The 24,511-nt window shown below is 36.5% G+C and overlaps 2 protein-coding genes across 4 annotated transcripts; both read left to right on the forward strand.

Moving 5' to 3' along the window:
* Positions 1-9,361: 9,361 nt before the first annotated feature.
* LOC143548149 (heterogeneous nuclear ribonucleoprotein 1-like) lies at positions 9,362-14,987 on the forward strand. Of its 3 annotated transcripts, none has more exons than XM_077039393.1 (4): positions 9,362-9,548; positions 9,661-10,169; positions 11,435-12,614; positions 14,490-14,834. In XM_077039393.1, exons 2-4 carry the CDS (start codon positions 9,918-9,920, stop codon positions 14,501-14,503), a joined length of 1,446 nt encoding a protein of 481 aa, XP_076895508.1. In that variant the 5' UTR covers positions 9,362-9,548; positions 9,661-9,917; the 3' UTR covers positions 14,504-14,834. The 3 variants fall into 3 exon arrangements, 1 of the variants encoding a protein (XP_076895508.1); XR_013137896.1 differs by lacking the exon at positions 9,362-9,548 and adding an exon at positions 14,840-14,987 and having other exon boundaries at positions 9,714-10,169; positions 14,490-14,574; XR_013137895.1 differs by lacking the exon at positions 9,362-9,548 and having other exon boundaries at positions 9,714-10,169; positions 14,490-14,574; positions 14,735-14,834.
* Positions 14,988-16,757: 1,770 nt separating this feature from the next.
* LOC143548150 (kinesin-like protein KIN-12C) lies at positions 16,758-22,146 on the forward strand. Its single transcript, XM_077039394.1, has 14 exons — positions 16,758-17,174; positions 17,261-17,395; positions 17,477-17,560; positions 17,637-17,762; positions 17,946-18,005; positions 18,090-18,143; positions 18,246-18,338; positions 18,449-18,544; positions 18,898-19,046; positions 19,131-19,277; positions 19,595-19,724; positions 19,822-20,550; positions 20,638-21,408; positions 21,700-22,146. The coding sequence occupies exons 1-14, from the start codon at positions 16,917-16,919 to the stop codon at positions 21,943-21,945; spliced, it is 3,078 nt and encodes a 1,025-aa protein (XP_076895509.1). The 5' UTR covers positions 16,758-16,916; the 3' UTR covers positions 21,946-22,146.
* The last annotated feature ends 2,365 nt before the right edge of the window (positions 22,147-24,511 follow it).

Raw genomic sequence — 24,511 nt, forward strand, 5'->3', positions numbered from 1 at the left:
TGGTTATCTCGGTTTCCGGTACAAAAAACCCCCGGATGGTGAAAAGTTGAAAACTATCACCGTCGAGTTTATTAATGAATGAAAAGTGATTACAAGTGTTTGTGGAGTATATGATCGAGATTACAACAAAAGCTAGTGTCTAGAGAGAGTATTTGCTTATGCTCTAGTGTGTGTGTAAGTACATGTGTCTTTTCCTATCGATCATACTCAAATATATAAGGAAAAAGTAATTAACAAACTTAACGACTTCATCCTATAAATCCGCTAGTCTTTCATTCTTCACCAACGTGCTCTTTGACCACGTGCTGATAGCCACTCACTAGTCTTCCATTCTTCACCAACGTTCTCTTTGACCACGTGCTTTCCAACCCATCTTCTGAAATTTGTAAGCTCACGGATCCCGAGGTCGACAGTTATCATACATTATTTCCTCCAGATACCCTGTTCCGACCCTACGAATCCAGCATTAGATGCGATGTTTACTCCAAGGTTTGGGTCTGCTTTCCGACAACTCCTTTTCTTATCGGCTATAAATACCCCTTTCTGCCTTTTACCCAAAGTTTTTTCGATTCTACCGGCATATCTTACATACAAGCCATGCCGATGATCTGGAGGGTTCTTATCACTATCGAAAGAATAATCAAGGAGGAAAAAATCGATTTTGGCCTTCCGGAGTTGTCATATCTGTATACCCTTACTACCTTCGGTTCTGCCCGTTTCATCTTCAAATCCAAGCCTCGACAGCCCCATCCGATCTCCAAAGCCACGCTAAATGATTCCGTGTGGAGGAATAAATTTTTCTTCGTTAAACGCGACTCGATACAAGGGGGGACTGATCTTCCTTCTACGTGGATCACGAAGGGTAGAATCCTGGATCCTTAAGGAATAGCAGGATCCTTTATTCTTCAGTTTTAATGCTTATTCTTTTCTGTTGTTTGCAGTTGAGAACTTCGCTTCATTGAGCAAGCTACCTGGAACAGAATAAAAGGCAAAACGGTTCCTAGCACTGGATACCGAAGTTAGGACCTTTCAAGCTCGGTTTGTTGAAGGTTTTTGTGACATCTCCTCAAGTTCAAACATGTCAAGTAAGTTAATCATTTTAAAGTAAATAAAATAAAATAGAATACTTATCTGTTGATTTCTCCTCTACAGGCACCAAGAAAGCTGGAAAGTCCGCTCTCAAGTTCTCCCTTGACGACATCGACTGTATGGTTACTTCTCTTGCTGTCAAGAATGAGGCTTCAAAGGCTGGCACAAGCTCCGAGCCCAAGACCGCCACTACCAGGGCTAAATCTGCAGCTTCCAAGAGGAAAAAATCCTCTGATCCCGAGACTCACTGTGACATTGTCTGCTCTGTAAGTATACCGTATTTTCTCCTTTAGTACTTTAGGATCCAGTATTGTCCCAATCCTGATATGAAATTTGTTGATAGGCTGTGATCGCTATGAGGGATCACTAAGAAAAGACTATTCTTTAGATGAGTGAGAAAATGTCCGGGTTAGGGAAAGCTGCGGTTGCTAAGGATAAAGCTATGATCCAACTCAATAAACAATTGGAGGATCAGATATCCTCAGCCGAAGCCCAACGTCAAGAGGCAGTGGAGCAGGCGACTAATGAGGCCAAGGTGTGGGCTGCCAGGTCGGTATTTCAGGCGCGGATCAAGATGGCGATGAAGGCCGGTGATCCTGCTTCGACAAGTCAGCCTGGGAAGTGGAGAAATGGAAGGCTGCTCTTGACGACCTTGGTGGTGAGGATGATGAAGAGATGATTAAGAACACCGAGGCTGGGACCAGCGGCATTAAGGAGGCGGTTGAAGCTGGCAAGGGGGAAGGTGATGCTGCGGTTGAAGATGCAGCTTAAATGGGCGATGAAGGATATTAAAGACAAGGCCCGAGCCCACTTTTTTATTTGGTGTTGATGTTTTTATGAACAATTTCTACGGTCTGTAATAAACAATAGTTATTTAGGATAAAGGGTCCATGATCCTTAAGACAATATGCGGGGGTGACAAAGGTGGAGGGATCCTCTGTTTGTGGGGATGAAGCCTTTGTTGCCCCTGTTTTTAATTTTCCTGCACTTTATGAACTATTAGTAACTCTTACTTAACCCGGATGGATGGTCCATCTTTTCGTATGGTGAAATCCGGGTTAAGGATTTTGGATAAGTCCTAGCGGCTTATTTTAATATATAAATATTTTGACTATCTACCTGTTATTTATTTTCACAAACTTGTTGCTTATAAGTTTAGCATTATTAATAATTTGATAAATAATCTTGAGTAAAAGAAAATTTTAGGTTAAAGCATCCTGAAAATAGCTAAAGACTTTAGTAATCAAATAACCTCTTAAAAGATTAGCCTTTCTAACCAGAATATCCAAAGTTATTGCAATAAATATCAAACTTAAGTTAATCAATAAAGATCATACCAGAAGGTCTAGATAGACCTAGGTTACTAGAAGTATTGAACTCTTAATGTTCCTTACTAGAGTAGCTTTAGGATCCGGGATCCTTAGTTTCTTGATCTTCAATAATAACTTAGAAAGTTCACTACAAATAACTCATATTTTAACTGGGATCAAACTCATTAGACTGGGGACAGGCCCAACAAATATTCTGGGGACAAGGCTGTGCAACTGGGGACAAGCCCGTGTAATCTGGGGACAAGCCCGTGCAACTGGGGACAAGCCCAACATACTGGGTACAAGCCCATAAAATAATCTGGGGACAAGCCCAATAAACTGGGGACAAGCCCAAACTGGGGACTGGCCTAAAGATACGGATGTTAACTAGGGTCTCGCCTGAACCGGGATTTAGCCCAAACGTGAGATAGCGTGAAAATGTTATAAACCGGAGGTATGGTACGTCTACCATAATTCGTAGGATCCTCCATATAGTCGGAGACAACGAAATTGTCAGCCACTAAGCGTGTACTGGTCCCGCTGCCCCAAACTATATGTTGGATAGCGTGCGCAACTGGCGATCGTGAGAAAGGTGAAAACCTTTAAACCTTAGGGGATATGACCATCGGGGGTCATATCCAAACATGGGCTAGGCCAAGGGAAATAAGATAGTACCTTAAATGAAAAGGAGAGGTGGCCAACCTCTTGGACATCAAATGAATCATTATATTCCTGCATGGTTATTCAAAACTTGGAAAAGATAAAGTGTTGTAACATCCCGAAATTTCCAAGTAATATTAATTATGTTACTTAATATTAGAGAGAAAGTTTACCCTGGTTATCAGGAAATAAATAATAGAATAGGAGTTGGTATGGGTCGGGCTAGTGTTGGGTAATGGATGTGGGTTGTGGACTTGGATTAATTAGGATGGGTTAAATGAGAATGGGCCTTAGGTCCATGGGATCTCAGGGATATAAATACCCTAACACCCCAAAATATCTTCATTCTATCTTTATCCAAGCACACCCCACACACACATACACTAACTTCGCCGGAACCGGGCCGAGCCAAGGGAAGAATCGGACTGATCCGAGAGTGAGAGAGGGCGACTAGTTGCGTTAACAAGTTAAAGGAGATCCAAACAAGCCCAAAAAGGTATGATTCTTGATATTTGAAGTTTAAAGATCCAAGCTTTTTAGTGTTTAAACGACCAAAAAATGGTCGGGTAGCGTAGTGGGTGATATTGAACCAGAGCAAGGGTGTTAAAATCGCTCGAAATGCCGATCAGAAACTAAAACAGCGGCTCCTGGGCAACTTCGCCTTCATCTGGGCAACTTCGCCTTCAAAGTGACGAACTTCGCCTGCAAGCTAAGTTCGCCTGATGAACTTCGCCTGCAAGCTAAGTTCGCCTGATGACAACTTCGCCTGAAGCCAAGTTCGCCTGATGGCAACTTCGCTGTAAAGTTAAGTTCGCCTAACTGGTAACTTCGCCTGAGGCCAAGTTCGCCTGATGACAACTTCGCCTGAAGCCAAGTTCGCCTGATGGCAACTTCGCTGTAAAGCTAAGTTCGCCTAGCTGGTAACTTCGCCTAAAGCTAAGTTCGCCTAAGGTTAACTTCGCCTAAAGTCAAGTTCGATTAGAAAATAAATTAAAAACCTAATGAAAAATGTGTTAAGACAGTTAATGTAAATAAAATTTTTCCAAGTTGACCTGGCAGCTCGACCCCAGCCAGGGGCTCTGCCCCTTGGACCCTGCTAGGGGCTGCCGCCCCTAGACCCCGCTGCCAGGGGTGCTGCCCCCGGACCCCCGTTCGTTGTGGGTAGTAGTTAAGACTGGAAAGATGATATGAGTAGTGATAGTTGTTTGATACGTGTACTTGTTATACAGTCAGCCGTGCACAGCTGAAGAAAGGGATTACGATTAACGGTGAACGTAACCGTGTTCAGGTGAGTTTCTAGCCCCATTCCTTGTTATGTTTTCGGGGCTATGTGCATACTCGATGTGTTGTTAATACATTTATCCTAAGTGATAAGTGTATGTCATATGTGATATGTGTGATAGATATGAATGATTGTTTGTCGGTACGCGAACGATCTTCGGATATTGCGCGTACTGTCAGGTTAAAAATAAAGGTACGAATATTATATATCGAAGATGTATGAATATTTCAAATGAATACTTGTCGGGGCGTGAACGATCTTCGGATATTGCACGTAACAACAAGGGGTATGGTTGTTAAATGAATGAGGTAAAGAATGCCTAGAGTGTTCTTATGTTATAATGTAAGTATGTGTATATAGGTACACGAATGGCATGTGAGTTCTACGTTCGACATAGTAAGTTAGGATGGCAAATCCCTCTAGCTTCTGTCGGACATAGACTCGGCTGGTGATGGCGTAGTTAAGGACTGCGAGCCTTATACGTGAAGTAGATGATATGTGTAAACGTAGATAAGGACTGCGAACCTTATACGTAATGTAGATAGGCGTCAGCATAGGAAAGGACTGTGAACCTTATACGTGCTGTATTTGTAGCATAGGGGAGGACTGCGAACCTCGTACGTGCTATGAATTAGGTTGCAACATAGGGAAGGACTGCGAACCTTGTACGTGTTGTGGATGTTTTTCAGCATAGGAAAGGACTGTGAACCTTATACGTGCTGATTTTGTAGCATAGGGGAGGACTGCGAACCTCGTACGTGCTATAAATTAGGTTGCAACATAGGGAAGGACTGCGAACCTTGTACGTGTTGTGGATGTTTTTCAGCATAGGAAAAGACTGTGAACCTTATACGTGCTGATTTTGTAGCATAGGGGAGGACTGCGAACCTCGTACGTGCTATGAATTAGGTTGCAACATAGGGAAGGACTGCGAACCTTGTACGTGTTGTGGATGTATTTCAGCATAGGAAAGGACTGTGAACCTTATACGTGCTGATTTTGTAGCATAGGGGAGGACTGCGAACCTCGTACGTGCTATGAATTAGGTTGCAACATAGGGAAGGGCTGCGAACCTTGTACGTGTTGTGGATGTACTATGGTATAGGGAAGGACCGCGATCCTTGTACGTACCATAAATGGTGAACATAGGTAAGGACTGCGAACCTTGTACGTGTTCACGACCTTGAGTACAGGTATAGACGGTGAACTATGAACGTACTCTCGGTAGACTGAGGTTAGTGATTGTAGATATGTATGTATGTATGTATGGTAGCAAGTATGTATGTAGAACAGAAGGGTAACTAGTGAAGTATGGATATGTATCTACGGATATGTGTGTATGTGTATGTATTGTATGGCGTTCGATTAACTAGAACTCACTCAGCGTAGCTGACTTTTAGTATGCACGCAGGTGAGCTGATTATAGAGTTAGCATGAGGATGACACACGGCATGGATTGAACGGCTGGCATCTGAAGAAAGAAGTAAAGATGTTTTAAATATAAAGTTTTGTGTTATGGTATCAAAGAAAAGATTTAATGTTTTGTAACAAATGATTGATGTTTTATATTCCGCGAAAAGTTTTAATAAACTCTGATTTGAAGAACTGTGTTTATGAGTAAATCCGACGCTAAAGTAGGGTCACCGGGTTCGGGGCCTTACAAGTGTTAAAGTAAGGATCCTTGATCATGCTGACCAATGGATCCATGTTGAAGGATGGATGATCCTGGCTGAAACATTGAGGATCCTTGAGCCTGTTGACCCATGGACCCCTGTTGAAGGATGGATGATCCTTGTGAAAGCTAAGCCACGGATCCTGGGGAGGTGAAATCCAGCATCCTAGGCATCAGGGGAGTGAGATCCTCTGCTGGCCTCTTAGTCTTCTTAAGATCTTCTATCTCATGAAGGATCCTTTGGTTGGTCTTGTTCTGCTGCTCCATATATGCTTTAACCTGCGAAAACATAGATGAAACATAACTGTTAGTGTTAACCACCGGGGCAGCAGCAGCGGTTTTCGAGCTCTGAAAGATTGGTAGTTGCGTCTTGCTTTCAGAAGCAGCAGCCTTTGGTGCTCCCGTGATTGGCGGAGGCATCGGCGGCAAGGTCCTTGATGAGAGAGAAACCGATGATGGCATGGTTGACGATGCAGAGGTGGATTGAGATGCCATTGCGAGTGTTTAGGGTATGGAAAAATCGAAAATTGATGGGAGTAATATGGATTATAGCACCAATTGCCCCACGGTGGGCGCCAAATTGTTTTGGACAAAAATCAACTAAGGATCAAGTATCCAAATCTGTTATGTGAGGTAAGGTGCTGACTCGATAACGACAAGTGTATAAGTGTGAGATTAAAGAACACAAAGGTTTGATCACGAGGGAAAAAGCCCTTAACCAAGATAGTCTTACTTCGGTCAAAACTTATCGAGGTAATCTTTGGAGAAATGACGTAGGTCAAGGATTAATAAGCTAATCTTTGGTCAAGTCACTTCACTCAAGGATCAACAAGGTAACCTTTGGTCGATGAGTATATGATTATCGTGGTCTCCTGCACAAAAAACCCCGGACGGTGAAAACTATCACCGTCAAGTATATTGATAATAAAAAGGTGATTACAATTGCGGTGGAGTATATGATCGAGATTATAAAGTATGCTAGTGTGTAGAGAGAATGCTTGTTTCTGCTCTAGTGTGTGTGTAAGTACATGTGTTTACCTACTCTATCATATCTCGTTTTTATAAGATAATAACAATAACAATATTTCCTATCAATCCGGAAGTCCTCCACTTAGCCGCTCCACGATCTTTGACCACGTGCCATTAGCCATCCAGTAGCGAGATAAGCGGAAGAATGAGTCTTATAGCCGTTGTTGATATTTGCACGTTCTTCTTCACATAAGTTCGTCCATTAACAGCTATATTGAAGCAGGATCCTGGATCCACGTTCCAGCTAGAGGATGTTCTGTGAGGATAACTCGTACAAGTACGTCTTAAAGTTGCTATACCTGTCTAACACAACACCATACTAAATGCAATCATTAGTAAACAAGTAATACCGAGGATCATCGATCCTTTATATCCTGATATATATTTCAAGGATAAACTATCCATAAGACAGTCAAGGATAAAGGATCCTCAGTGTAAAATTCATGGCCTAACAATACCGAAAATTAAAAATATGGTACCGATTCGATACCGACTGTACCAAATCTATAGTGAATTCGATACCGGTACCGGATTGATACCGGTATCGAAAATGCTCATCCCTACCTTGATCGAACCAGACGAGTCTTAATCGTTCTTTCTTCTTGCTCGTTTTGATATTTCTTGCTTAATTGCTCTTGCTTTCTTTATTTTTCTTTTTCTTTTTTCTTTCTTACCTTATGTTTTCAAGATCTGGCTCTTTATTATATCTTTAATTAAGATCTCACTCTTGAATATATTTTTACTTGTTTCAAGATTAATTTTTAATAAAATATGAGAAAATGGTTTGAGCTTTTACCAGTTAAATTAGTTTGTAGATCAAATGTGTTGGCAAGCTAACGTGTTAAAAGTTAAAACAACTAAAAAATTAAGAAAAGAAAAACATAAAAAGAACAAATCCAAACTCTTATATAAATCCAAATCCCAATATATAAAAAAAAAAATCCAACATGTAGGATTCTTTCAGACAATTATCCTATTAAAATGACGCACCATATATTTGATTTAGGGAAACACCACTATTTTCGGGAAATAGTCAATTTTTTAGCCAACATGTGTGAAATTTTAACTACGGAATCTGAATTTTTTTATAGAGATGTCAAAATCAAATCAAATAAAGATTGTACCAATTAGGCAATTAAAATGATACAATCTTTTTTTTTAAACGACATTTTGACTCCTTCATAAATTATAAACCATTAGAAAGAATTTCAACAATTATTCATGTTGATGCTCAAGAGAATCGAACTCAAGAGAAAACCCCTAATAAAAAATCAAGCGACCATGATACCAGAGTCCTGATGGCACAACGATACATCTAACTATGTATAGCGTATTTATGTTGTGTCAATTACAACGGCACGTTTAAATTATGTAACAAAATGTTTGAACTAGTTATAACGGTTCGTTTAAATCAATTCAAAGATGCACTGGTAAAAAGCTTAAGCGATCGCGGCGGCTGCTTGGAGCCCGTTTTGTGAAGGCCCAAAAATTTCATATATCTAACAATAACATATAGATAAACACACAATACACACTTAAATATACTCCTTTTATTACAAATTTTTTAAACCTCGGCTAAACAAGTAAACATTAATAAACTAGCCCACTAAAAAGCAAGCATGCGTTAATTCATTAAGTGATTAAACAGCCCACAAAAAAAATTTGAGGATTTCAAACGTCGACCAGGGAAATTAAGAGCTAATAGCATAGCAGTAATGCTACAACAACATTGTATTATTTATTGCATTCGAAATATAAAAACAACAACGCACATCGGGCATCAAAAATTTTGTGTCTTAGTTGTTTAGGTCTGACACTCAATGAATTGGACAACCAAGACGTCATGTCTAAACACTTAGAACGGTGCATATAGAACCATATAAACTTATTTAAACCAACATGAAAACTTAAATGTGTTGTCAATGCCTACCAATTTCTTCAATTAACCTATTTAGCCTCAACCTAATGCTATTTCCTTTCATGCCATGTTTCCTTGTCATCATGTCATGAGGTAACAACCGTATTACTCGTATTTATAAATGAACGTAAATTGTATTGACCCAAAACACAACACAAATTTAAATATGCCGACACAACATGACACAAATAAATATATGTACTGGGTTAGGGTTAAAGAATCTTAACACGCTAACCCGTCAACCCAAAACTCATTAACCCGTCAACCCACTAGCCCGATCCCTACACTAACCAGTAACAAACCAAAAAGAACCCAATCCTATACCAAAAATGTACATAAGTATAAAACCAAAACATGTCCTTTTTCACACCACCCTCAAACTATGCCAATAAGTACAAACCAACCCCTTAACTTCCACCCCACAACAAAAGTATCCTCTACGGATAAAAAACCTTACAACACACCCTTTGCCTTTGGTGAAGAAAGAGAGTGGACAACACAAACACATAACACACATCCTCTGTTCTCAATCTCATTTCCAGATCTTCCTTCGTCTTCATCCTTTCTCAAATCCAGATTCCACTAATGGTAAGTCCTTAATAACACAATCTTTATATTCAATTCCACCACTTTTATTCAATTCTCACTTGTTCCCATCATCTTATTCAATCCGATCGGTCTGCGATCTGTCGATTCGCAGGAATCTAAATTCAAATCCAAAGCTTGATGCTTTATATCTGAATGTTACTATAACGTGATCACTGAGTTCTGTTTAATTTCACCAGAACAAGGTAATTAATCAGTCTTTTGTGGGTTATTTTTGTTTTTACATATAGATCTGTTAAACCAAGGTTTATGATTTAAATTAGTGTATTGATTGTTGGGTTTTCTTGAATTGTAGTTGGAATTGAGGTTAAGGTTAAGGTTAAGAATATTGTTGTGTGAGTTATTATTATTATGGCAATTCAGCAAGGGGTTGTGGAGAAGATGGAACCGGAGAACGGGAAGCTGTTTGTTGGTGGGATTTCGTGGGATACGGATGAGGATCGGTTGAAGGAGTATTTTGGTAGTTACGGGGAGGTGAGTGAGGCGGTTATTATGAGGGATCGGTTGACGGGTCGTGCGCGAGGGTTTGGGTTTGTTGTGTTTGTTGATCCTGCGGTTGCTGAAAGAGTTGTGATGGAAAAGCACATGATCGATGGTCGAACGGTATGTTTTTTGTGTTCGAATGCTAGTATGCGTATGCGACACAATGTGATTGTTTGTAGTTTATGGGATAATGTATGCGGAGGTAACTTAGTATTCAAGTATTTATTTTTATAACTAATATGCTTTTTAAAGTATCTTTGATTAGGTGTCAACATGATCTTGAGTGAAAAATGTTGTCTTTTAAGTAAAAGATGACATTTTTATCATGTTGTGTTTTTTACTTGAATTAGTATAATAATGAACAAAATACATGTTGAGTGACTTATTCAAGTAGTTTAAATATATGGATTGCCTTAATGATAAAAAAGTTGACTACTTAGGTGTCGTCCACATACATTTTCTCTATTTTATCTATCGCTTCCTTAAATAAACACTTAAAAGAGTGTCAAATGTGATTATCAAAAGTTTACAACTTCAAGCATCATAGGCACATATGATAACTATTTTCTACACCATGTTTATTTACAATCAAAAGTGATTATAATTATAACAATTGATATTTTATTCCAATCAACCTCATGTTATCACTTACAAAATACACATCCAACTATCCCCCTTTAGGGCTGTAAACGGACTGAACCGAACCGGACGAGACCTTGTTCGTGTTCGTCTGTTAACCTTTTGTCGGACAAAGGATGCTTCATGGACACTCTACCGAACGAAAATTCGTGTTTGTGTCTGTCCATTAAGGAATTGAGTTTGTCTGTGTCTGTCTGTGTTTGTTCGTTAATATTGTAAATGGACGCTAACGGACAAACAAACAGACATACATTACTGGACACTAATGGACAAATACACACATACATTACTGGATACTTATGGACAAACGAACACACATACATTACTGGATACTAATGGACAATCGAACACTAACAGACATTAATGAACGTTAATGGGCAGACATACAACAAGTGAACATAAACGATTGCATATTAATTTCAAAAAGTATAATCACTGTTGGACGTTCACGAACACTGTTGAACGAACACGGTCTCTGTCCGTGTTCGTCCATTAAGCTTACTGAACGAAGGTTTTTGTTCATGTCCGGTTCGTTTATTAAATGAACGAACATAAATGGACTTCTTGTCGAATGGACACCCGGACGTCCGGTTCGTTACTTCGTTTACAGCTTTACCCCCCTTAAATCTTGAAATTGATTCGTGAAAAGTATTTTATAGATAAAAGAAAATTTTCTAGTGTTTAGATTCTTTATTCATAGTTTCATACTTCATGTTCGATTATTATTTTGGTCTTCAAATTTCAAGGTTGAAGCAAAGAAGGCAGTTCCAAGAGAAGACCATCATGGACTAAACCGAACTATTAACAGCATTCAAGGATCACTGGTGGGTCCCATGGGACGCACAAAGAAGATATTTGTTGGTGGTTTACCATCAAACATAACCGAAAGTGATTTCAAAACTTATTTTGATCAGTTCGGTACAATCGCGGATGTAGTGGTAATGTATGACCACAACACTCAAAGACCAAGAGGTTTTGGTTTTATTACATATGATTCAGAGGAGTCAGTGGATAGAGTGTTATACAAAACGTTCCATGAACTAAACGGTAAAATGGTTGAAGTCAAACGGGCTGTCCCTAAAGAGTTATCTCCAAGCCCAAACCGTAGCCCATTAATCGGATATAATTATGGGTTAAATAGGCCAAACACATTTAGCTACCCGCAAGGTTATAATATGAGCCCAATTGGCGGTTATGGAGTTAGAATGGATACCCGGTTCAGCCCGGTTGTTGGTAATCGAACCGGGTTTCCTCAGTTTAACTCACCTGGTTATGGTATGGGCTTGAATGTGGAGCCCACTTTGAGCCCAACTGCATTCGGTGGGTCCTTGGGGTATGGGCGGGTTTTGAGCCCGAATTTTGGCGGAAATCCAAACAGATATAATATTCCTATTGGGTTTAATCAAGGTAGTGGGAGAATCGAGCCGCCTACCAATTCATCAGCCCGAAATGTGTGGGGCAATGGTGGGCCCATCAGCCCAGTTGGGTCGGGCTCGTATTTGGGTTCGGGAAGTGGTGGATTTGGAGTGTTTGGTAACAATGGAGCAAATTGGGGCTCTTTGCCCTTAAATGGAGGGAGTTCTTCGGCTTATAATGGTGGAAATTTAGGCGGGTTTCGGGCCGAGGAGAATAACTATGGGCTGGTTGGTAGAAACAGTGTTACTGGAGTGGCTACAACATCATCATTTAACGGGCCAATTAATGGGCCTATAAATGGGCCGGGTAATGGGCCAACCAGTGGTCACCAGGGGTTTTATGGTAATTTGTACCGTGGGGGGTCGATTTATGGAGATGCAACTTGGCAGTCTTCGTCTAATGAGGTTGATGGGCCAGGCTCATTTGGGCACGGGCTTGATAATGCAGAAGATGTGGTGGGTGAAGAGTATGTTGGGAGTTATAGTATCGCAAATAGACAAACAAGTAGAGGTAAGTTTATCATATCCTTTTAATTTTTGAAGTTTTAATAATTAACAGTTTTTATAAAGTATTTAAGGGCATTTCAGTAAATGTTCTTCTAAAAGCTCAAAATTTCATGATATCATCTTTGAAACAATAAAAGTATCATATATATCCATTAAATAGTATATTAAAATAAAATCAAGTAACAACTTTTTTAATGAATAAACAGAGAACATTATTACATTTTGCACTAAAATATGGTTTCCTTTTGTTATATGTTTATCAAGTGAAATACGCGATTAGAATTTCCGATAAATGTGATATATTTTGGTCTTTGAAAGGAGAAATATGATTTATGCGCTATGAAATTTTGAAGTTTCAGCAGGATCAAATAGAAATAGATTTAACGTGTAGTAAGCATACAAATAACTAGAGTAATTATGCTAACATTATTACTCTTACCTCAATATTTGTTGTGTAACTACTCTAGTTCAAAACTGTAGAGTAATAATAATTACTCTAGTTATTTGAACTTAATTTAATAATTAAAGAGTGATTTGCTTATTAATCTAAAAACTATATGTACTATTATTTGCAAGAATGAGTGAATGTGGATAGTTGTGAAAAAGTAAGACGTTTTTGTCCAAATCACCTTTTCTTGCAAAATATAGTGTTTGGCTTTGCATTTTTGCCGAATTTAGTGGTTTTGCATACAGTAAATTGCGAGTATGATAGTTTAAAAAAGTTAATTACTCACATCTTAAAATTGATTCTGCTTGTTAATTAAAGTTACAATGCCATTCATCTGCTTATTAGAATTCTCTTGTATTGTTAACAATCAAATGTGTAACAAATTATCTAAGATGTTACATTAGGTTCTTTTGTTTTTGCTTGTATAACCTCCTAAATTGTTTCATACAAAGATTTAGATTATTATTCTTACTATCATAATGTATCGTATATGCAATCACAGTTGGCAACTTGGCACATTCATTATTTGTATTAAGTTTTAAAAGTGGGACAAGATAGTGTTTAGATGACCAATCTAGTATCACGGTGTAAAGTGATCCATTTTGACCCGTACTTGAAGATGGCTTGTTTCAACCCAAACATGTTTTGACCAATTACCTTCCCTACTTATCTTGGCACATCTATTTTAGACATTTCTTATATAATGAGAGTGATTGCTACTTGAAACCACTATTGTGAAAATACACACATATACTACAGGTTCATACATAAATTGCCGAGCATTGTCGTTTTTTGTATTTTACATTCCCATATGCTGTCCACAATTGCTCATTCAATGCAAACTTTTAAGTGTTTTCTTGACAATTCATTATAAGTTTATAACTATGATTAGATGCTCCCATAAAATAAAAGGGTATATTAGTAATCTTACATGATGGCATATCATGATGTTTTGTTATATTTTGTAGTGTTCTGTAGAGTATAGAACTAATTTCATATATATTTATCTGAATTTCATTATAGCATATATTTATAATTATCTCTCAAAACACTAAAATAATTCTATTTACACCTTGTTAATAAAACAAAAGTAGTTTCTTGTAACAATATTTTACATTGAATAAACCTATAGGAAAAGACCGTAGTTTTCTAGGATCATTTCATCGCATGAGGCAACTGTTTTTATTTTATTTTGCTATATGATTGATAAATATAGTATCTTTAGTGTATTGAAATGGTAAAGATGATATTACTAAATTTAAAAGTATGTATGAAATTTAACATTTACAATGATGTATACGAAGTTATCCAAAATGAAAAGTATATAAATTTGATATACTAGTGCATGAATAGACTGTGTTATGTACTTATGTTCTTATTTAAATTCTTAATTTTAGTATTAACAAGTTTATTTACTTATTCTTTTTACAGAAATTGCTGCATAGAAGACGTTTTCATGTTCTGCATACGATAAACCAACTTTAGGAGGAGGACCGATTCTCAGTTGAACTGAACTGTGAGTTTCGTACATATCCCTCGTTAGCATATGCCACGTCAGCATGTTTAATGCAAAAAATTTGATTCTTGATAAGATACATTTATACACATCAAGAATGGCAGTTTAAAATGGGATTTTGTTCAAGTTTTATGAATTTTGATTTCTAATTGACATTTAGGTTTCATTGAAGTTGTAAGATCAAGAATGATTGATATATTGTGCATCCCTTAAATAAGGATACTAGAATAGAGGAATAATATCTTTTATCTTTTTTGTTTTCCAGTATTTTTCCTGCAGATTACTTGAGGTTGTTCTTGAATATTTCATCTGTTAATTGCTGTGTTCTTTCATCGTGTTTGTTTCGAGGGTGTTTGAGATTGCTTATTGAAACTTCCTTGATCTCTTTAGCTGTTTTGATGTTTGGGATCGTTTTGCGACCTTTGGTATAAACTAAAATTGCAATTAACAACTCATATATTATAATAACTGTGATTTATATATTTGTTAAGTATTTATATGTGATGTCTCTTATAACTTAATTGGCTTCACAATCATAAAGTTCTCTTGAACAATTCAGTGACTTTTAGTTTTATAACTTTTTATTCACCACTACCGGTTTAGGTATAAATTTTCAGATCAATTTTTATTTGAATCTACAAAACAGTTAAAAATTCGACAATTATAAAAAAAGATGTCTGTGTGAATCGAAGTCGTTGATTGTTATCACAAGTCACAATATATACCTACATTCAAAAATGAACATTGAATACCCAAAACATGACATGATTTTAAATGTGTCTGGATTACGGTTGGTTGATGTATTTGATACGAATTAATATGTGGGTCATGTTCGGTTCACCTTGTGTGATCCTTCAATTTGTCAACCCACCATTACGTATCCTTCAACCCACCAGCTTGATTCGATTATATGCACTCAAGATAGATGGGACATTGGGACTTGACTTTTCATGTTATGTATTGTGTTAATGAATAAACAATGAATCCTCTTCATGATCTATAACCAGATACAAAATATGAGGAGAAACTTAATATTTCTTGATCATGAAACAACTAACTGGCGACTCCCTACAAGCGTAACAATGTAAAGCTTGGATATTAAGAGTGTCAAGCCGAGTAGTAGTTGACACATAACACACACTGAGAAGCTGAGCGAATGACATGTCACGTATAAAATACAAATCAATCTCAAGATATTTCTTATGCTGATGAAACACTGGAGTAACTTTTAAGCAGCTCCAATATCGTTACACCTATGTTTAGGTGGACATGATATAGACATGATGTAGCTCATGTAACACAAATGTAATTCAATGAATCTCAATAGCAATATAAGCTAGAGCAAGATACTCAGCCTCTACTAGAACGTGCAAGTGCAAGTGTGCAACAATATGCTATTTCTTGTTTATCCAACTGATAAAGTTGGGTTCAAGAAAAATCCAATATCCTGTAGTAGATCGTTGATCATCTAGACATCCTGGTCAATCTGCATCGAATAGGCATGCATGACAAAGTTAGTGAATAGTTGGATAGCCAAATCATGAGTGATGGTACCATTATCTTATCTTTATACATAATAAATAACTAACTGGTTATGTCATACATCACAATTCTATAAACCCCTTCACTTCTCCAATTTAGGAGAAAAAACAATAATATAGAAATCAACCATGTTTAATCTCAAGTTATTGTTTCATAGTTCATAAATTATCATTACTAACTATTTAATATTATTATTTATTCAAACCATGTAATAATAAAGAGTTTCGAACCTAATATCATCATTAATATAAACATGTCACTACCCAAAAGATTACAAGACAACCAATTTTCATTAGAGTTTACTTGTATAAGGTTTGGATAAAATACAAATTAAATTAATGTGTTAATTATGAGAATTAAGTAGTGTAATCATATATACAACATAGTGTAGTGTAATTACACTATCGATATAATTACATAATTACACTACTTGATTCTTACAATTAGCACGTTAATTTAATTTATATGCAAAATATAATCCAAATTACCAGTTTTCATTGAATGTTAAATTTTAAAAGCCTAAAACTAATAATAACTTGATATCGTTGGTTGAGCTTTGTTGGGCTTTAATTGGCTGGCCTAAAACGTAACGGCTAGAATTAAGGGCAAAGTCGTAACTTCACACGACGGCCATGTGTACCGCACCGAGTGGTTGTATAATATAACGGTCATCTCTCAACCAAACCACCAATTTTCTCTTTTCACCATTTTTCAAATTCCAACTCTAACGCTCCAAATCTACTTCACACACTTAATTAATTTAATCAATTTCATCAATTCGATCCGAAACAAAGCCAACTATGAAGTCGTACTCCGAGATCTCGCGGAACCGATCACCCGGAAGCATTTCAATTTCGGCGATTCGAAACCTGCTTCCGAGATCCGAAGCTGCTAAGACCAAAGTCAGCTCAAACCCTAACCCTAAGATATTGCGTTTCAATTCGGAGAACGTGCCGCCGGAGGATGCGAACGTTATGGTTAACGAATCGCCTTCGGTTGTGAAGGAGTCGGCTCGGCTACATGAGGAAGTATCATTTCCTGCAGATCCACATGTAAAGGTATGATTTAATTCATTGATTTTATTTTTAATAGTTTTTTAGAAGTTATATTTGGAATATGATTTGAGATTGGGGAATATTGTTAGGTTATCGCGAGGATTAGACCTCCTAATTCTCACGAAAGGGAGGATTATACGGTTCGGAAAGTTTTGGATAATTCGGTTGCGGTAGGGGATCGGAAGTTTACTGTGGATGCGGTCCTCGATTCCAAATCTAGCCAGGTCTGTAGAGTTATTAATTCTGTTGTAAGTTATTGTTAATTAGGTATTGGAAAATTGATAAGATATGCTGTTATTATATAGGAGGATGTGTTTCAATTGGTTGGTGTGTCCATGGTTAAGAGTGCAATGGCAGGTTACAACAAGTCGATGTTGGCTTACGGACAGGTAACAATTGTTTGTATGATAATAACTAATTAACTATATAGTGGCTTTATCTACAATGGTTGTTAATGTCTTGCAGTCTGGAAGCGGAAAAACTTACACTTTGTGGGGTCCGCCAAGCGCGATGGTTGATGATCAGTCGGCTAGTGGTGATCTAGGAATTGTTCCACGCATATTCCAGATGCTGTTTGCTGAAATCCATCGAGTAAGCAATCGTGTTCTGGTTCTTGATTTACACAAATAGAGAGTACAAAACTGACTTTTTAAATATAGAACTACTAGAATCATGTAAACAGCTTTATCTTTTGCTCTAGCCGTGATATATAAGGTGATAAGTGTGTTATGTGATTTCTGTGGTTCTGTATTGATATTTTGAGTTTCAAATCAGGAACAAGATCAAGCGGAATGTAAACAGATAAATTACCAGTGCCGTTGCTCTTTCCTTGAGGTATGAGCTTTCTAGCTGCTTTCATCTGCCCAGTTCTTACTTTTGAAACTTGATGATGAATTTTTTATGTCATTGAATTTACAGATGTACAATGATCAAATTGGGGATTTGCTTAATCCAACCCAGAGAAACCTAGAGGTGGATACTACCTCTTAATTTTTGTTGGTTTAAGTGATGTTAGTCAATTTCTTTATTTCTCTGGTTGATGGTTGTAATGAGACGATGCAATCTAAATTTCAGATTAAAGATGATTCAAAACATGGATTTTATGTTGAGAATCTGACCGAGGAATATGTGACGGACTATGAAGATGTTACTCAAATTCTGATCAAGGTAAGCAGATATAAGGATATGAATATTTTTGATATGATAGAAGTGTATTTTTCCTTAAGTATTACCACAAGGACCATACTACATCATTAAAGTTGCTTGTTATGCTGCAGGGCCTTTCCAATAGAAAAGTTGGATCAACAAGCATAAACTCCACAAGTTCAAGATCGCATGTTGTGTTTACATGTGTCATTGAGTCCTGGTGCAAGGTAAAAATGAAGTTATACCTGAATATCACTAGCTGAAAGACTTTTTTATGTTTTCATCTTTTCAGAAAAATGAAAACATATCGCTTCTGAAACATCTGAGGATCTATATATTTTATTCCTAATTGTGTGTTCAATTTCTGAATCTTTGTAGTGTAATTGTCATTCATATCATGTAGATGATAATTAACTGATTTTGAACTTGTTTTAAGGGACCATCTTATCACTTCTGGAACATCTTTTGTCTTATGATCTTGCTATTTGATACCCATCTCTGTTTAAATTTTAAATCCTTATAGTACACTTCTGAAACATTGTCATTTTCTGAATCTTTGTAATCATACTACATTCATCAGGATACAGCTTCAAAGAATTTTTGTAGTTCAAAAACAAGCAGGATTACACTCGTGGATCTTGCTGGGCTCGAGAAGAACAGAATCAATGATGCTGGTAGAGAGTGTAACAAAGAAGGAGAATTTGTGAAAAAATCCATATCAGAACTTGGGTATGTCAGTTTGTCACTAAAATACAACCCTTTAGTCTGTTTGATAACAAAAGATGGTTATATCTCAAGTTGACTCATGTGCAGAAACTTGGTTAATATCCTTGGTACAAACCGTTCTGGAGAATCTGAAGGCATCCCATACAACAATTCCTGTTTGACTCATCTGCTGAAAGAATCACTTGGAGGCAACTCAAAGCTTACTGTTATATGTGCCATATCCCCAGATGACATGTGAGTTTACTAATCTTAAGAGATCTAAGCTCAAACTAATCTACTAGCATGGGTATATTGGTAATATTCGAATTATGTTTTCTCTCAAATGGGTCGGAAGTAGCCCAAATGTACTTAATGCACAAAGTATCCTAAGCCATTTTATTAAAAAATATATTTTTTTAAGCATATCAAAAACACCTATAACCTTGCATTTGTGTGGGTGTATATGTTTTATGTCAACCAGGCGCCCATATGTTTAAATGTGCAAAATTTCCTAAGTCAATTTTCAGATAAATCTTCAAAGTGACTTGAATCTCTTTTCTGGAAATATATAGGTATTCTGCTGAAACTATTAGCACACTCAAATTCGGACATCGGGCAAAACTTATACACAATAATCCAATAGTAAACAGATTAACAGAAGATGATGTTAATGAGCTTGGCGATCAAATTCGCGAACTGAAGGTATAATATTCTTTTTTTCTACTTGAGAAGATAATTACTTTTCTGTTCGTTTGCTAATAAATAATAATTAAATACGTTTGACTTTATTTAATTTTAGGAAGAGCTAATAAGAGCAAAAACAGATTCTAGTTATAAAACTGGAAATGTACGACAAAGCTTAAATCAGTTACGAATCAGCCTTAACCGCTCACTAATCTTCCCACAACTTGACACTGATGTGAAAGAAGAAATGGATATTGATGAACATGATGTTAAAGATTTACAACATAGGTTTGATATGCTACATAGTTCTTCTGATGATGAATTTCAAGAAACCTCTGAAAGTAAAGACACAAGGTTTTTCTCTATGGGTGGTTGTGAGGGTGACATGGCAGGTGAACAGTATGCCAGCTGTCAAGAAGACAGTGAGCCTGAAACTGATGCATTCAATGATCCTACATTATCAGAATCTCCAAAATTTGTAAATGTCATGCAAAAAAGTGTGGTTTTTTGTCAAGATAATGCAGCCCGGGAATCAGTAAAGATAAGTGATCAAATCATGTCTTCTTTGAGATCAAGTAAAATGCTTGTCGGTCCCACTGGATCGATTGCAGCTAGTCTTCAAAGAGGGAGAGAGATTATTGACAACCACCAAAGGAGCTCGGTTTTAAATAAGTCACTGGTCGCACTTTCATTTGATCATTTGGCTAAAAACACAAACGATACATCTGTTGAAACAAGGAGCAAATATATCTGTTTAAATTGCCAGCAAAGAGCATCTAATGATGTTGATGAAAGCTTCAAGACATGGGTTGTTGGAAAGAACAATCCAGGAAACTCAAATGAAGTAAGAAACTAAGAATGAATTTGGTTTGTGTTTTTATTAATTATTCAAAAGCAGTTTATTTAAGTGAACTCAAATTGTCTGCATTAGGTTGCTGCAGAAAATGTCAAGAAAGTGAAAGACCTTGAAAAGCTTTGCAGGGAACAAGCAGCAGAGATCCAGAAGTTGAATGATTTGGTTAGTTTTTCTTCGCATAATGCTATCAAATATATGTGGATTGAAAGTTATGTAAGAGAAGATGAAACATCACTCCTTGATGAGCTAAGAAACGGCAAATCATCGTCTCTTATATTACAATCCCTCCATTTAAGAAAAAGCAGATTAAACGACACCGTTCCAGAATCTGAATCCGAATTCCAGAACGAAAGAGTGAGATGGATGGAAACCGAAAGCGAATGGATCTGTTTAACCGATGAGTTAAAATCCGACCTAGAAGCCACCCGACGTCGTTTAGAAAAAACAGAAACCGAACTGGAAACACATAAAAAATGTACTGAAGAACTAGACGATGCGCTGATGAGATCCGTTGATGGACACGGTAAGATGATGGAGCATTATGCGGATTTACAGGAGAAGTATAATGAATTGGAGGAGAAACACCGGTTGATATTGGAAGGGATAGCAGAGGTGAAACGGGCAGCTGTGAAGGCTGGACAGAAAGGGCATGGGAAGCGGTTTTCGAAGTCGTTGGCAGCGGAGCTGTCGGTGATGAGAGTGGAGAGAGAGAAGGAGAGGGAGATGTTAAAGAAGGAGAATAGGAGTTTGAAGATTCAACTGAGGGATACTGTGGAAGCTGTTCATGCTGCTGGTGAGTTGCTTGTTAGATTGAGAGAAGCTGAGGAAGCTGCAGCTGTTGCACAGGTATGGATTCATTTTAAAAACAATAACGGTCAAATATGATAATTTTTGATAAATTTTGAATTATGTAAAAATATCAAAGTATAACTAGTTGCAGCAGACTGGAATTCTTTCGGTTTTGTGCACTCGATATAACAAAACAAAAGAGAACCCAAAAGTATATTCAAAACCGTAAGAATTCCAGCCTGCTCAATTTGCCACCTCTATGTGGTCTAGTCGCTTTATCAGCCGACGACGCATAGAACTTATATGTTTTCAAACCTTTAACGTTATTTTTATCGTCATTATGTGCAGGAAAACTATGCAAACATGCAGGAAGAGAGTGATCAACTTAAGAAGAAAATAGATAAAGAAAAAAGGAAACATCAATTGGAGATGATCACAATGAAACAGTATCTTGCTGAGGACCGATTGCCCGAGTCTGCACTAAGACCTTTCTATCAGGAAAACTCAGATGTCAAAGCCAATGAAAATGATGATGATTATGATGATCAAGCATGGAGGGCTGAATTTGGACCAATATATCAAGACCATTATTAAGTCATCACTTTCATTCTTTCTATATAATAATATTCTTGTTACTTAATTTTTTTATGTGATAGGTTTTTTCAAGGTTGCTTGTGTTCTTGCCAACCACCAATAGTGGTTTGTTGATGAGAAGAGTTTGTGTGTTTTGATTATTTTGAAACATGAAAAACCATAATGTAAAGTATTTGGTGGGAAATATATTTGTGGTTATTGACGGGTAATTATTACTTTTTTGTTTTGGAATGAGGTTAAGCTAAACGTATCATTAGGACTTTCATTTCCTTTAAAAAAATTTATTTGACATATTACTCTCATGTAACATTTTATTACATTTTATGATCCTCTTAAAAATATTAAATTAAAAACAATAAAGTTTTATTTTTTATCTTTTTATTTATTCTGAACTTCCATTTCATTTAATAATTTTGTGTGACATATTTATTTATTTATTTATTTTATTTTCTCACTCTTTTGTGTTTATTATCCTTGATCATCATCATAATAATATTTATTATTATTATCAGTATTGATGCATTATTATATTCCTAAAACAATATATTTGTGTTGATTAAAATTTTATAAAAGTTAATAATAACAGCTTAATAGTTTTTAATTAAATTAATACAAGTATTGAAAACTATTAAGTGAGAAAAATGTTGTAGGAACTAATATGCATGTAAATAATGTTAAAAGCTAATAGTAATTGATTGATCTAATAAGTTTAAGAGGATGTACATTCAATAAAAATGATATAGAGGGGGGAACGTTTAACATCACTCATTAAAAGAGATCACTCATTAAAAGAGTCTTCTTCACCTGATACATGTGGATTATCTATCCAAGAGCCTCAAGTAACATAGTTTAGTTCTAACAACCAAACATATTGAAAGAATTTACCATTTTTCCTGCTTAAAGATTAATCCAAATTATTTAGTGTAGTTGAATTTACTTGTTGATCAATGAAATCATATTATACATCAAATAAATTAGGGGTGCATATTTGTTTAAATTTATTATGATCTTCGCCCGAGTAACAGGAGTTCCAAGAGAGCGCCCCCTTGACAGAGGTCTGGGTGAGCACCTCCTGATTAGCAAGGTCCAAGGGGCATATTCCCAAGATGGAAGTGTACATTATTTTAATATTTTGAAATGTTACGTATGTATGTCGAAGCACAAAAATGGGTACATATTAATGTATTTTAAGTCGTAAAACAGATCATTGCTTTTGCCAATTCTCAAACACAGTCTACAAATACGCTTTCCCAATCATTTGATCCGTCTATTTGGTTCAAAAATCTTCACAAAAATCCATACATAGTTCTTGTCAAAATTACAAGTTTTTTTTTGTATGATTGAAATTTTAGAAAAACCACTGAAATATTCGATCAAAAAGCTTACTCAAGAACTATCATCAAATTATTTGGGATATTGGTTTTTAATACTCCCAACTTTCAGTCGTTGGTAGATAACACTCTAAACTTTTGATTTCCATCACTCCCAACTTTCACCATATTTTCTTGTATCACTACCCGTCTAATAGAACACTAACCTCGTTAGTGTTTTGGACACAAAATGTCATTCGGTGGTGAAAATAAAATTTAATCTGTTTAACTTATTTGTAAAAAAACAAAAGTACCCTTACTTTAATAAATAATAAATTGATATATTTAATATATAAATAAGAATATTTATTGTTGGTTCCCCATTTCTTTTGGAACCCTAATTACCTTTTGTTCTTCCAGAAAATCAAGCAAACCTTCACCTGCAACTTCTTATTCTTTATTCAAAACACTGATTCACAACTGAATCAATGTCAAATGGATCCAAAACCTTCCCCCAATCAGGAATGTGTACAACAAACCGACACAATTTAAATTTTTTATCCAAAAACTCTCTGATGATTACTCAAATCTTATCTTCAATTCTTAACAACCAACGCGTCTCTGATGCTTCCCGATTCCTGTTCTTCTCGATTTCAGAGGGAGATAAAGATATGAATCGCCGACCACAATTCCTCCTCTACAAACGCCGCAAAGAGGTTGGCTGAAGTCTAGTGACAATGTTCTGGAGAGAAGATCTTCACCGATGAGATCAGTTGTTAAAGGCTTCACAGTCACGTTAATCGCTAGTTTGTTTCAATTATATATTTATTGTTTTTGTTTTTACATATTGATTATTTTTCATTTTTGTTTTGAATATTATAGTTAATGGTATTTAGATTTCTTTTTAACCCCTCAACTTTAGTAGTTGAGTTTACTTATTGATCAATGTGAATCATATTATACATCAAACAAATTAGGGGTGCATATTTGTTTAAAATAATCTTCGCCTGACCAACAAGAGTTCCAAGGGAGCGCCCCCTTGACATGAAGGCATCACATCACCTACTTTACCATATTTCACTCTAGGGAATTTATCTAACCCCACGTTACCTCACTTTATTAAAAGGAATATAACATTCTAAAACTTTCGGACTAAGTTTGCCAACTTTAGAAGTTAAAGGACCATTTGGTCATTTTGACAAAGGTGAAGTACATAGACTAACTGTATTTTTACCAAATTTCGAATGAGACAAATT

This window comes from Bidens hawaiensis, unplaced genomic scaffold, assembly GCF_021521415.1.
Source record: "Bidens hawaiensis isolate Kalapana, Puna unplaced genomic scaffold, B.hawaiensis_p1.1 tig00014913_1, whole genome shotgun sequence".
NCBI lineage: Eukaryota > Viridiplantae > Streptophyta > Magnoliopsida > Asterales > Asteraceae > Bidens > Bidens hawaiensis.